The sequence below is a fragment of the Gymnoscopelus braueri genome, assembly GCF_963280865.1.
Source record: "Gymnoscopelus braueri genome assembly, chromosome: 8".
In the NCBI taxonomy this organism is placed as follows: Eukaryota; Metazoa; Chordata; class Actinopteri; order Myctophiformes; family Myctophidae; genus Gymnoscopelus; species Gymnoscopelus braueri.
This window is the reverse complement of record NC_137609.1, coordinates 49,409,969-49,425,773: the sequence shown is the minus strand read 5'-3', so window position 1 is coordinate 49,425,773 and position 15,805 is coordinate 49,409,969. Positions and strand designations below refer to the sequence as shown.

General features: G+C 40.4%; 1 protein-coding gene across 1 annotated transcript in view; it reads left to right on the top strand.

The window, feature by feature from the left end:
- The window catches only part of LOC308090381 (arginine--tRNA ligase, cytoplasmic-like), a 46,171-nt gene continuing 30,366 nt past the window's right edge, over nt 1–15,805 (top strand). Inside the window, exons 1-7 of the mRNA XM_080435530.1 lie at nt 1–135; nt 6,054–6,191; nt 6,834–7,022; nt 8,735–8,843; nt 9,824–9,924; nt 14,232–14,353; nt 15,237–15,357. Of these exons, the coding sequence (XP_080291656.1) occupies nt 91–135; nt 6,054–6,191; nt 6,834–7,022; nt 8,735–8,843; nt 9,824–9,924; nt 14,232–14,353; nt 15,237–15,357 (825 nt within the window). The 5' untranslated portion in view covers nt 1–90. The remainder of the gene's footprint in view (nt 136–6,053; nt 6,192–6,833; nt 7,023–8,734; nt 8,844–9,823; nt 9,925–14,231; nt 14,354–15,236; nt 15,358–15,805) is intronic.

Here is a 15,805-nt window from a genome sequence, read left to right as displayed (position 1 = left end):
TCAGTCAGTCCACACTCACACGTTTCATTCAGAGGCAGCAGAATAACACAGAGTTTATTATTAATATTCATAAACAATTCAAGCACAACAATGGACGAGCAGGTGTGCGAATACACGAGCAGGTTGCAGGAGCAGGTGAGTTGTGACGTTAATGTAAAACATGACTCTACGACGACATGCTAAACGTAGCCTTGGTATAACTGTAGAATACAAAACAAAAACTCTCGTAGACGTATTTATGACTCTGACGTTTTCAATCTACGAGAGTTGTAGGGTTCACCCCCCATGGACACGGGGACTTTCTGCACTATACCCCGTAGACACTCCAAACATGTACAAATTGAAAATAAAGGTGCTTACCCCCGAGCCCCAAATGTTAACTGTCTCTACGTGGTAGTAGTTTAATGTAATAATCCATATCTTTCAATAAAGAAGTGTTTTAATGCCGTCTGTGGCCGAGTTCTGTCGGAAGTTCCCAATGGGCGGTAGTGACGCGCCCCAATTGGTGAAACCTGGAATTACACTAAATGTAAACAGGAAGTAAACGGGGGTGAAAAAATGGCGTTCGGCCACAGACGGCATTAAAACACGTCTTTATTGAAATATATGGATTATTACATTAAACTACTACCCCGTAAAGAGAGTTAACATTTGGGGCTTGGGGGTAAGCACCTTTTATTTTCAATTTGTACATGTTTGGAGTGTCTACGGGGCATAGTGCAGAAAGTCCCCGTGTCCATGGGGGGTGAACCCTACAACTCTCGTAGATTGAAAACGTCAGAATCATAAATACGTCTACGAGAGTTGTATTCTACAGCTACTACTCACCAAAACAAATACGGTTTTAAGATGTTGAAAGCCTACTTTCTTTAGTGGGAACACTCTGAGCCCGCCACCTCACGCCTAAAATACACCTTTTTGGCCAGAAAATCAAATATTTCACCGGATGGAACAGATCTTATAGTCGCTCCACTGCGCCCCCTACAGATCTGGTCAATGTGATTTTTCTATTGACAAGGTCTGTAGGGGGCGCAGTGGAGCAAGTTTGAATGTGACGACATGCTAAACGAAACGTGTGCGACTTGGATGCTGATGCTGATGTAACCGTTGGTAACTAAGTAGTTACTCCTGGTACTCGGTGGTGGAAGAAGTACTCAGATATTTTACTTAAGTAAAAGTAGCAATACCACAATATAAAAATGCTCTGTAACAACTAAGTAAAAGTGCCTGTGTTCAAAATGTTACTTGAGTAAAAGGGCTAAAGTATTGGCATTAAAATGTAGTACCAAAAGTAAAAGTAGGCCTACTATAAATATGTTTGAAAATAGCAGATCTACAAGCTCACAACGCGTCACAATGCCACACCTTGTGAGCTTGTAGAGACGCTCTTCAAATAGCCTAGTTATAACATAGGGCTGAAGTGGTTACTGTATGTTTAAAGATATAATCATTTATATCTGCAAAGTAACTAGTAACTAAAGTTTTCAAATAATTGTAGTGGGGTAAAAGTACAATATTTGCCTCTGACATGTAGTGGAGTAGAAGTAAAAGTACTGAAAATTGAAATACTCCAGTAAAAGTTGTACTTAAGTACAGTACTTGAGTAAATGCACTTAGTTACTTTACACCATTGCTGGTACCTAGTATGTTATTAAACCGTTGGTAACTAGATACTGGTACACACAGTATGTCATTTAATTGCTAAATAGTTGATTTTAATGGTTGGTTAACAGTGTTGCCAACTCTCGTGAGGGAAATAAGCCAAAACAAGCCCAAAACTATGGCCATATGGGCTTGTTTTTTTTATCAGGAATATATTACATTCCTAATAAAAATATATTGGATGCACATATTATTATAATTACTTTGTAGGTCTGTAATAATTGATGTTTTGGTTATTTGTTAGCCTTTGATCAAGACTATCATAGATGTATTCTATCGATTTTTACATTTGCTAATCTGTCATAGATACCGAAAGTAAAAGTCAGACTCAATAAAATACATCTATGATGGTCTTGATCCCAGGCTAGTTATTTATTATAACATTACAGACATACTTGAGCCAGGGGCTTAAGCCATTATGACCTGGAACATGCGTTCCAGGTCTTTAGATTTATTTGGCTATTCAAAAATAGCAGATATACAAGCTCATAGTGCGGCACCGAGTGCCGCGCTATGAGCTTGTAGATCTGCTATTTTTGAAAAATCTTGAAAAAAGGTTTTTTTTTCTTTTTTCAAAAAACTGTTAGGATTTAGATTTTTTTTAATGGGTTAATAACTAGATGCCAGACCGATTAAACCAACGATTGGTTAATAGTTGATTTAACCGTTGGTAAAATAGTTGCTGGTACCCAGAATGATGCAAGTGTTGGTATAGTTACTAGTCTGGTACCCAGGACATGATGTAACCAGACTAACCACTTGTGTAGCTTGTGGACAAAGTACTTACCAGCACTTGAGTCAAAGTATAGAACAGATACAGCACTCGTGGTCCAGTGTTGCTCAACTATAAGTGGGAGTTGCTCAGTCATATTTTGTACTTGAGTTAAAGTACTGCTTTTAAGAATACTCAAGTATTCAAAAGTACATGCTTTTAAAATGACTGTTGCCTAGTAAATCTGTGGTTCTCAAACATTTTCACGTCAAGGATCTCCAAATTGATATGTACATTGCTACAGACTCATTTAAAAAGGTTTAGGGGCCCCCCATAAAGACTATATTTGTGTTGGTAAAATTGTTCAAAAAGACATGGCAGTGTGGCGTGTTGTGAGCTTGTAGATTTGCCAATGGTCAAAGGTTTAAGCTTTAACAGATTTTGCTGGAGACCCCCTTGAAACCCTCTTTCAGTAACACAGGGGTCCAGAGGATATGTCCAGAAATGTTACTGAACTCACTGTCTGTCTCATTGGCATGTTGACTGACAGACAGTAAAGAGTTAGAAATGTACTATTTGAGTATTTGTATTGTATTTTTGGGTGCGCTGAACATTTTCTGTTTCAATATGGCTGGCATACCGTTTTCTCTTTCATTCTGAGTGGGAGACTCAGTTTTTGGTTTTGTTTTGAGTAGAAGTCCAATCAAAAGGGAGTGTTTTACACAGCCATAAAATCTTATCAACGGTGCAGGACAAAGTAAAGCACGTTGATATAATGATGCATAATAGTGCAAACACATATTCCAGTTCTATATACACCCAAATGCAGAGACAGTCACACATCTTATAAGAAATCCCATTACTAAGATGTGACGCACAAGTTTTCTGTTTCATTTTGAGTTGGACCTGTACGTGTCAGGCAGCTGACATCTATTCGCTTCCTCATTCATAGTATTCTATCAGAGACGTCTTGTGGTCAGATTGCCGTTCATCAGTTTGCCCCACCGCACAACTGCAGCTCAAAGTACAACGGCAACACCTCAGGGGTTAAACTTGACTTATTTTCACGTCGAGAGAGAGAGAGAGAGAGAGAGCAGTGTGGACAGACAGGTTATTGGATCTTTAACCTTGGAGGTGCAACAGTCGGTGAGTGTCAAGAGTAGGGATGCGTCCGACTATTCGAATATTCGAATAGTCATTTGTCAAATCAAATAGTAAAAAAATATTTTTAAAAAACGCTTTTTTTAAAAGTTCTGTTTCAAAGTCTATATTGTTTATTTCACCACGTCTTTAATAGTTTAGTTACAATAATGTAAAAGATGTACATGCTACTGTCTTTGTTAGTTTCTGAAAATCAGTTTATAGGCCAATGCAATGCTGTTATTGTAACCTATGAGTCATTTGATGAAAATCCCCAGAACAATTTCACCCAAACAAATTCCCAATTTGTAACCACTTTGAACTTGGCAGTGCTGTTTTGGGCATGTCGAAAATAGCAGATCTACAAGCTCACAATGTCGACTGTATATTTTGCATGGAGCTCAGCAGATGGGTTGATTTAACCCATTAAAACCAGGAAAGCATGTGTGTCATTATAGATTTTGCCGTTTGCTATAAAAAAAATAGCAGATATATAAGCTCACAGCGCGTGACTTAGTGCCGCGCTATGAGCTTGTAGATCTGCTATTTTTGAAAAATCTTGAAAAAAGGTTTTTTTTTCTTTTTTCAAAAAACTGTTAGGATTTAGATTTTTTTTAATGGGTTAATAACTAGATGCCAGACCGATTAAACCAACGATTGGTTAATAGTTGATTTAACCGTTGGTAAAATAGTTGCTGGTACCCAGAATGATGCAAGTGTTGGTATAGTTACTAGTCTGGTACCCAGGACATGATGTAACCAGACTAACCACTTGTGTAGCTTGTGGACAAAGTACTTACCAGCACTTGAGTCAAAGTATAGAACAGATACAGCACTCGTGGTCCAGTGTTGCTCAACTATAAGTGGGAGTTGCTCAGTCATATTTTGTACTTGAGTTAAAGTACTGCTTTTAAGAATACTCAAGTATTCAAAAGTACATGCTTTTAAAATGACTGTTGCCTAGTAAATCTGTGGTTCTCAAACATTTTCACGTCAAGGATCTCCAAATTGATATGTACATTGCTACAGACTCATTTAAAAAGGTTTAGGGGCCCCCCATAAAGACTATATTTGTGTTGGTAAAATTGTTCAAAAAGACATGGCAGTGTGGCGTGTTGTGAGCTTGTAGATTTGCCAATGGTCAAAGGTTTAAGCTTTAACAGATTTTGCTGGAGACCCCCTTGAAACCCTCTTTCAGTAACACAGGGGTCCAGAGGATATGTCCAGAAATGTTACTGAACTCACTGTCTGTCTCATTGGCATGTTGACTGACAGACAGTAAAGAGTTAGAAATGTACTATTTGAGTATTTGTATTGTATTTTTGGGTGCGCTGAACATTTTCTGTTTCAATATGGCTGGCATACCGTTTTCTCTTTCATTCTGAGTGGGAGACTCAGTTTTTGGTTTTGTTTTGAGTAGAAGTCCAATCAAAAGGGAGTGTTTTACACAGCCATAAAATCTTATCAACGGTGCAGGACAAAGTAAAGCACGTTGATATAATGATGCATAATAGTGCAAACACATATTCCAGTTCTATATACACCCAAATGCAGAGACAGTCACACATCTTATAAGAAATCCCATTACTAAGATGTGACGCACAAGTTTTCTGTTTCATTTTGAGTTGGACCTGTACGTGTCAGGCAGCTGACATCTATTCGCTTCCTCATTCATAGTATTCTATCAGAGACGTCTTGTGGTCAGATTGCCGTTCATCAGTTTGCCCCACCGCACAACTGCAGCTCAAAGTACAACGGCAACACCTCAGGGGTTAAACTTGACTTATTTTCACGTCGAGAGAGAGAGAGAGAGAGAGAGCAGTGTGGACAGACAGGTTATTGGATCTTTAACCTTGGAGGTGCAACAGTCGGTGAGTGTCAAGAGTAGGGATGCGTCCGACTATTCGAATATTCGAATAGTCATTTGTCAAATCAAATAGTAAAAAAATATTTTTAAAAAACGCTTTTTTTAAAAGTTCTGTTTCAAAGTCTATATTGTTTATTTCACCACGTCTTTAATAGTTTAGTTACAATAATGTAAAAGATGTACATGCTACTGTCTTTGTTAGTTTCTGAAAATCAGTTTATAGGCCAATGCAATGCTGTTATTGTAACCTATGAGTCATTTGATGAAAATCCCCAGAACAATTTCACCCAAACAAATTCCCAATTTGTAACCACTTTGAACTTGGCAGTGCTGTTTTGGGCATGTCGAAAATAGCAGATCTACAAGCTCACAATGTCGACTGTATATTTTGCATGGAGCTCAGCAGATGGGTTGATTTAACCCATTAAAACCAGGAAAGCATGTGTGTCATTATAGATTTTGCCGTTTGCTATAAAAAAAATAGCAGATATATAAGCTCACAGCGCGTGACTTAGTGCCGCGCTGTGAGCTTGTACATCTGCTATTTTCGATTTTCTTATGAAAATCTTGAAAGTGTTTGAAAAATCTTGACTATGTGAGAACTATTGATTTAGAAGGCATCTGTAGAATCGGCCTCACGTCTTAATGGGTTAATCTAATCGTGTGTTATAGGAGCGACAGATCCTGTCTCTCACAGCGGAGGTGGAGAGTCTTCAGAACCCAGTGTCCCAGGACGGCCTGTCCCCCCAGCTGGACGACCTGCGAGAGGAGAACGCCCGTCTCAAATACAGGCTCAACATCCTCAAGAGGGTACCGCTATACCTGTCTGCTCACCTCTACAGCCATCATCGCTCATTCTCTCCGTCTCTCTCTCTCTCATTCTCTCCATCTCTCTCTCATTCTCTCCATGTGCCTCTCATTCTCTATCTCTCTCTCTCCATCTATCTGTCATTCTCATTCTCTCCACCCCTCTCTCATTCTCTCCATCCCTCTCTCATTCTCTCCATGTGCCTCTCATTCTCTATATCTCTCTCCATCTATCTGTCATTCTCATTCTCTCCACCCCTCTCTCATTCTCGCCATCCCTTTCCCTTTCTCATTCTCTCCATCCCTTTCTCATTCTCTCCACCCTCTCTCATTCTCTCCACCCCTCTCTCATTCTCTCCATCCCTCTCTCATTCTCTCCATCCCTCTCTCATTCTCTCCAGTCCATGCCTTTATCATTCTCTCCATACAGTATCTCGCATTCTGTCCATATCTCTCATTCTGTCTCTCTCTCTCTCTCTCTCTCTCTCTCTCTCTCTCTCTCTCTCTCTCTCTCTCTCTGTTTTTTGCTAACTAAAAAAGTTTTTTTCCCCGTTATTTCACTAGTTTTAGTTTAACTATTAACCTGTGTGTGTGTGTGTGTGTGTGTGTGTGTGTCTTGTGCGCGTGTGTGTGTGTTGTGCGCAGAGCCTTCAGGAGGAGAGGAGTGAGTGCAGTAAGGCCATGATGAACATCAACCAGCGGTTGGGGGAGATCTTCGGCGAGGCCATCAGGGCAGCGTGTCCCCAGCTGGACAACCCTCCCCTGGCCGTCACCCCCAACCAACAGGCCAAGTTTGGAGACTACCAGTGCAACAGTGCCATGGCCCTGGCCCAGGTACAAGCTCCAGCACAGTTACCGTACATTCTTTCTTTACACAAGTGCATGTGCTCTTTAACTAGGTATGTCAACAGGGTATTCTGCCGGTTGGCCGTTTTATCAAAATATCAAAATATATTTATTGGTTAATTTACACAACTATAATATATTGTTGCTGTCGGGCAGAAACCTGATATCTCCATATTTAAACTTTTTGTTGTAGTTAACGCCCTATTTGATCGTACTATAGCGTCACACAAAAGCATCAAAAGTAGCAGATCTACAAGCTCGAAACGCGGCGCGAAGCGATGAGTTTTGACCTTGAATTTGACTCCTGAAAAGTAACAAGTTTTGGACCCGATAGAGAAGATAATATTATGCATTTCCGCACCGGGATATTTCATAGTCCAGAAAGACAGAGAGAGCGAAAGAAAATGTAACGCACGAAGTGTTAGTGTAGCTTGGTGGCGTCACTGGTGTGGGACCATTTCACAAAGGATGATGTCATAATTTAAAATCGAGATCGCATAGGTGTCTGAATCGAGATCACGATCTTTTTTCTATTAATCGTGCAGCACTAATTTCGGGTCCACCGCAGCAAAAAAACTGCGCTAGATCCCGTATTTTTTATCGCCATTTTATGTATATTTGTTTGTTCATAATGACAGAAACGTCGCCACAGTGTCGTAGTGTTTTACAAGCTGACTTGGGTGAAATCACGGGTGAAATCTCGTCTTGCGAGACTTCCGGAGGGGCCCGTCTAACACAAACACTGTGGAGATTTTTCTGTCAATGTGAACGTTAGATATAAAATATATATAGAATTGAGATAAAAAATACGAGATCTAGCGCATGGCTCTGGTTTTTAGCTGCGGTGGACTCAGGATGGAGTTATGACATTTTTCTAATGTACTAGTACTACTACTCGTCCTAGGATATAATAATATAACCCATTAAGACCTGAGGCCATTCTTAAAAATGTTTTCTAAATTCTAATTCTTTTTCAAAAATAGCAGATCTACAAGCTCATAGCGCGGTTAGATCTGCTATTTTTGAATAGCCAAAGAAATCTAAAGTGACACAGATGCGTTCCAGGTCTTAACACATCCACCGCCAAGAACGTAGTCCTACGGTCCGTTAAATCCAACTGTTAAGCGCCGAAACCGTAGTCCTACGGTCCGGGTGTTTTTTCCTTTTTTTCGATTTTTTTTTTTTTTTTCAATTTTCTAGGGGGACCATTTTCAGTGTAACACCACCCGAAGTCGACCGGAAGTGCGATCCCGTTTTTTGTTTCCCGTCGGCCTCCATTCTAAGTCGTACACAAAAACCCCTTTAAACCTATGTAGTTTTTCATCCTCGCATTTCCCATGTTAACATAAACGGTCAGAACTCAAACATGGCGGCTCCGTTTGACACGTGGTTTTCACTGGGAGATACAGTGGGATGTCGCGGATGTAAACAGTTCGTGTACGGCTCAATCTTAAGGATTTTAACAAGATCTATGGCGACATGAAAAAAACTAAAAAACAACAAAAACACCTTGGCACTGGTGAGTACATTATGAGATTAACCTCTGGCGGTGGATGTGTAATGGGATAATATAAAGGTAAGAAAAAGGCTAGTCCGAAATTCTCCTTTAAGCTGAATTGTGTTCGTTTATAACCGTGCGTTTGCGTTTGTGTGTGTGTGTGTGTGTGTGTGTGTGTTTGTGTGTTTGTGTGCGTTTATAGATGCTGAAGGCCCAGAACCAGAAGGTGAACCCCAGGGAGATCGCAGAGAGGATTCTGCAGAACATTCCTGACAACGAACTCATCCAGAAGACCGAGATCGCAGGACCAGGTACACAAAGAGTTAACGGTTTCAGTTAGGACACAGTTTTGTGATGTTTGGACACCGAAGGTGGTGTTACTTAGACCAATGGTTCTCACAGTAGGGTCCAGGGAACCCCCCAGGGGGTCCTAGAGGGGTTTGATAGTTAGGAACCAAATGGACCCTTACAGGTCTGTAACTCTGAGAGTGTACAAATGGAACCAAATGGACCCTTACAGGTCTGTAACTCTGAGAGTGTACAAATGGAACCAAATGGACCCTTACAGGTCTGTAACTCTGAGAGTGTACAAATGGAACCAAATGGACCCTTACAGGTCTGTAACTCTGAGAGTGTACAAATGGAACCAAATGGACCCTTACAGGTCTGTAACTCTGAGAGTGTACAAATGGAACCAAATGGACCCTTACAGGTCTGTAACTCTGAGAGTGTACAAATGGAACCAAATGGACCTGTAAGGGTCCATTTGGTTCCATTTGTACACTCACAGAGTTATAGGGGTTTGTGGCCTAATGCATAGTAGTTCTCAAAACCTTTTCTTGTCAAGGACCCCCATATTGATATGCATTTGGCCGCCGTCCCCCATCTGAAAATGTTCTGTGCCAGGGACCCCCAGAAGAGAAGCTTTGTGTTAATAGATTCTTAATATTTTCAAGATTTAAATGTTTTTTTATTTATTATTTTTTTAATAGTATAGATGTACGTTCGTGCCACGCTGCAAGCTTGTATATCTGCTGTTTTTGAATAGCCAATGTAAATGATAAAATATGGATAAAGTGGTCAAAATGATTGTGATGCTGTATTAAGAAATTTAGCTGGGGACCCCCTGGAAATACGGAGATATGAGGTTTCTTCCAGACTGCAACGATATGTTAGCAATGCTCTTTTCATACAGTGTTCAAAAGCAAAAGGTAGTGGGATAAGAGGCGGTACCTGGATAAGTGGTTTAGACTGAAGTAGACTTGGTGGACTAAAGCTGTTGTGTTTACAGGTTTCATCAACATCCACCTGAAGAGGACGTTTGTGTCCAAACTGCTGACCAACCTGCTGCTTAATGGCATCCAACCACCTCCACTGGCCTCCAAGAAGAAGGTGAGACATGCGCGCACGCACGCACGCGCGCACACACACACACACACACACACACACACACACACACACACACACACACACACACACACACACACACACACACACACACACACACACACACACACACACACACACACACACACACACACACAATGCACACAGACAACTGGTTAGAAGTCTGGCACGCAGTACTCACACATAGCCAGATGATCAGAGCTCTCCGCCTACTGTTAGATCTGGAGAAATCCAAGTATTGAATGGCCTTGAACCACAGAGAAAACCAGTGCCAATTGGTTCATGTCCACCAAGATGTTTTAGATTTTCCCTGAGCGCAGCATATGCTTTTATTTGTTTATAATTAGAGCGCCCCTGACAGTCCACCAGATCACTATAATCTCAAAAGGTCCTGACAACACTGACTGACAGCAGTGGTGGAAAGTAACTAAGTACTACATTTACTTAAGTACTGTACTTAAGTACAATTTTGAGGTATTTGTACTTTACTGGAGTATTTCCAATTTCCAATACTTTTACTTCTACTCCACTACATCTCAGAGGCAAATATTGTACTTTTACTCCACTACAATTACTTGAAAACTTTAGTTACTAGTTACTTTTCAGATATAAATTATGATATTACGAAACATACATTAACCACTTTAGCTCTATTTTATACATAGGCTATTTGAAAATAGCAGATCTACAAGCTCACAACGCGTCGCAAAGCGACGCGTTGTGAGCTTGTAGATCGGCTATTTTCAAATATTTTTGTACTTTTGGTACTTAAAGTACATTTTGATGGCAATACTTCTGTACTTTTACTCAAGTAAATTTAGAATTCCGGACTTTTACTTGTAACAGAGTACTTCTACAGTGCAGTATTGATACTTTTACTTAAGTAAAACATTTGAGTACTTTTTCCACCACTGACTGACAGCATGACTGAAGCGAGGCGAGCGTCAAACAGACTTGTGTTTTTAAGAGCGTTCAAACAAATGAAAACAACTATGGATATACACTCCAACTGATGGCTCCAACTCATGGAAGTCTGGATGGTCTGTGCCTTGCGTCGACACTCCTCCAAAAATAGACCGGAGCTTTGAGGAGGAGGAGGAGGCAGAAATTTGAGTATTGGTATTTGGCTGACTGCGTGCGTGGCCAGACAACTATTCCACAATCTACGAAGGCTATGTAGAGTCTGGAACTACACCTCCCGAAATCCGAGAACGAAAGCTTAAAAAATATATATATATATTAGGGCCGGGACTTTATTAATTAATTTAGATCAATTAATTACAGAAAAATTATCGCGCTAAAAAATGTGCACGATGCAGTGCGGGTCACATGCGCGCAATTTTTATTAATAATTAATTAAACTACTATAAAACAACAGTAACAACACACTCTACCAGCCTCCAGTGGTGGAAAATAGCAGATCTACAAGCTCACAATGCGTTGCGCTTGTAGATCTGCTATTTTCAAATGGCCGATATAGGGCTTACTGTATGTTTTGTAATAATAATCGAAATCTACAAAGTAACTAGTAACTAAAGTTTTCAAATAATTGTAGTGGAGTAAAAGTACAACATTATACTTCTGAGATGTAGTGAAGTAGAAGTAAAAGTATTAGAAATCGGAAATACTCAAAGTGCAAATACCTCAAAATTGTACTTCAGTACAGTTCTTGAGTACATGTAGGCCTACTTAAAGACGTAGGCCAAAATTCTACACTGTTCTCAGGTCAAATATTGATATGCGATTAAAATGCTATTAACACATTGAATGCCAAAAACGGTCCGGACCGTTTTTGAGGGTCCAAACGAGAAGTGCCGAAAACGGTCCGGACCGTTTTTGACCCAATTCTATTTTTATACATGTGGGCCACGTGGGGCGCTAAAACGAAACTTTGACATCACCCAAGCAGTTTCTGAGAAGAAGAGGCTGGATGTGGCTCCATGTCAAAAATCCTTCCGGTCGGCGTTTTCAATGTTATCTCCTTGATTAAAAGCTTAATATCTCCATTTCTTTTTAATGTGGTGGAAACGAGCCGTTTTCGATCGGCGATCACGCTGCAATGGAGGGTCGCGTTGGAAATATTATTGTTCCAGGCGTTAGTCGGGACCCTCCGCCGTCTCGCACGCACGCTTTGTTTACATGCATTTCCGCGTCGGGGCTTCTCACAGCACGAAATGTATAACGCAAGTGGATGGAAGAAATGCTGGCACTCAACGTATAATATTTTAATAAACCTCTGGCACCCAATGTGTTAATTACAAAGCCTCTAATTAATTAGATTTTTTTTCTAATCGAGTCCCAGCCCTAATCTATATATTCAAAGATTTGCAAAAATGTTTGCGATTATTAAAAAAAATAGCAGATCTCATGGCGCGGCACTTGATGCCACGCTATGAGCTTGTATATCTGCTGTTTTTGAATAGCCAAATAAATCTTAAAATGACACAGATGCTTTCCCGGCCTTAATGGATTTAAAGGACTATAGTGATTCATGTTCCAGATCACCTATTTGAATCGCCACATATTTGTTGTGATAATGGAACTGTGTCGCGATGGATCGTTACATCCCTATCACTCAGTTGTGACACGGAAGCGTTTCACACCCAAATGAATCCTCAGAAACGTTGGGCCGCTCTCCGTAAAGCAGGTGACATATTTTATTATCTGCAGGGTCCCCACGGTCATGAAATTCCTGGAAATATTTTGAAATAAAAATTAAAAAAATCCAGTACTGGAAAAGGTTTGGAATTGATCAAAGGTCCTGGAATTTATCAAGGGTCCTGGAAAAATATTTGGCTATGCATTGTTTTTGGCTATTGATTTTGTTAATACAAAACATTTTCATAAACATGTATAACATTACACGAAATATGTAACATAAGTAGTTTTTCGCCGAACGGGCTGTGTGATGGCAGCCTAATGTATGTCTCAATTGTTAGGTTGCACTGCATAGGGTGCCAGGTTGGTGTCACGTGATAAAAAGAACAGAGCTACAAGCTCACAACGTGCTGCGTAGTTGGCTTGTAGAGCTGTTCGTTTGTCACGTGACACCAACCTGGCAACTTGTGCAGGTTGTGTGTTTGCTGTCCCAACAAACAATTGCGAGCAACATGTGAATAGTCGGTGAAGCGTAAACGAGATTTTAAGCAGTTAAAATATATCGGTTGAACTAGTAGTATGATCCACAATGCCAGGGAAATGTTTGTTTAATAATTTGTGGTTTACAAATGAAAAGTTTAAAGACTGGGTAAAGCGAGAAGAGGACCCGAATAGAGCTGGCTGCAAGTTATGCCACAAATCTTAGCCGGATACTGTACTGTTCCTAAAATAAATGGCACTTTTAAGTTTACCACTCTTGATTTGTTTTACATAATTATGTTCATCCCTCCTTGTGTCTGACAGTATCCTCTTGTTGAAAACTTAATTGGAAAAACATAGGAAAACCTACAACAAAAGTGTAATTTAAAACATCCTTGCATCCTTCATTACTTTTAAATTCATAAATGGGGCAAATGCAAGGCAATATTATTTAAAAAAAAAAAAGTCATACGGATGCCATAATGAGTCTTGTATTCCAGTGAGCTATGCCCTAATTTTGCACGAAATTTTTAATGGAATTGTACCTTCTATATTCTATGCTTTATTTTTGCTACACTGCCTATCTTTGGGCATTGTATATAGGAGTAAGAGACACATTATTGCGCTGAATGATTGTTATATAGGCCTGGAAATTGGGCTAAATATTCTGGAAAAGTTTTGGAAAAGTTTTGGAAATTCATTGCTAAAAATGTGTGGGGACCCTGTATCTGCCTTGAAGTTTATTATCCATAAAATAGATTTTTTCTTTATTTTTTTTTTGGGAGAAAGTTATCTCGGGACAAAGTGAATAAAAAGATAATTCAAATGTAACTTTTCATATCATTTGCCAGAGACTTCCGAATAAACTTGAGATGGAATGGACTTCAAATCTTAACGGTTAAAGCCATAATCCACTAGTTCTCAGAATGGGGTCTGGGGACCCCCAGGAGTCCTTGAGACCCCCAGGAGTCCTTGAGACCCCCAGGAGTCCGTGAGGGGGTTCCAGAGGGTTCTCAGCAAAATGAGTTAATATAGCATTTTTAACCACTTTCACTCTATATTGTATCACATCGGCTATTTTCAAAAAAATATTGTATGGGGGTCCCTGGCCCTGAATATTTTCACATGGGGGTCCGCGGCTAAATACATATTCATTTGGGGGTTCTTGACATGAAAAAGTATTTATTTTCATTCTTGTGTGTGTGTGTATTCAGGTGGTGGTAGATTTCTCGTCTCCCAACATCGCCAAGGAGATGCACGTGGGTCACCTGCGGTCCACCATCATAGGAGACAGCATGTGTCGTCTGTTTGAGTTCCTGGGCTACGAGGTCCTCAGGTAGGAGCTTCATATAACACCTCCTCCAGCTCCTTCTGTTCATCCTTTCACCTCCTCTCTCTCGTCACCGTGACTTCACACATGACGTTTCATGCATTCTGTACGTTCGATTGATGTGAAAAGACGCGTGTGAAGAGTCATCTTTTTACGACGTCAACATTTCACAATTTCGGTAACACTTTCTAAGCGGTAAGACTGTGTATTGTTGCTGTGGGGCAGAAACGTCTCATCATCCAACTTTTTTTCCGTAAATTAATGCCCTCCCCTCCTTGATCTTGATCTTGATCTTGATCTTGAGCTTGTCCATCTGCTATTTTTGCTATTTTTGAATTTGAATCCTGAAAACTGGAAAAGTTTGGGACTGGAAAAGTTTGGGACTGGTTTTCACCCGACATAGACAATATTAAGGTTTGCTATAAAGCATATAAGCACATTTATAATGCATTGTAATGCGCTTGTAAGGCATTAACTAATAGAGCACCAAAGTCTGACGTCACTGCCACTAGAGGGCGCTGTTTCCCGGGTTCGTGGCTTTATTTGTTGTGTTGAAATCCCCATTTGGGAATCTTAGATCACGTCATATAAGAACTGTGTTCCAAACATAAGCACACCACCCTGGCGTTTTTGTCAGGGGGGTGGCTCTGCATCGTTTATATTATCTCTCTAGTCATGTTATGTTATGCATACTTCTAAACATTTATATTGAGTGTTATGAAACTTACAACATGCATACAAAAATACAAATGGCATTCATAAAATCGCTGTCCAAAAATGTTGATGTCCTAACAAGTCTACTAATACAAACGTGTGTGTGTGTGTGTGTGTGTGTGTGTGTGTGTGTGTGTGTGTGTGTGTGTGTCTGTGTGTGTCTGTGTGTGTGCAGGTTGAACCATGTAGGAGACTGGGGCACACAGTTTGGAATGCTCATTGCTCACCTCCAGGACAAGTTCCCCAACTACCTGACCGTCAGTCCTCCCATAGAGGACCTGCAAGCCTTCTACAAGGTCTGTCTGTCTGTCTGTCTTAACCCATTTAAGACCTGAGGATTTAGAAGACTTTTTTAGAATCGGCCTATTCGTTATCTGAAACACTTATGTTTCTATGTCAGTGGTGCTCAAACCTTTTCATGTCAAGGACCCCCAAGAGTATAATGTATTTGGCCGCGTACCCCCATCTCAAAATATGTTCTTCCAGGTCATTTCAGATTTTTGTGTTTGCTATTCAAAAATAGTAGATATTAGTGATGAGCGGGCCGACCCGTAACCCGCGGGTCAACCCGCGCCGCGGGTGGTCGAGTCAGGATTTCAGAGGCAATTATGCGGGCTGCGGGTGAGCGGGTCAGCCGCTCTCACACGCAAAAAATAAAAATATAAAACTATTTTGAACAACATGCTTGTTTATTTAGCCCATGACAATGTTGTGCTACTGTAGACATTTAAAGCGACTTTGGGT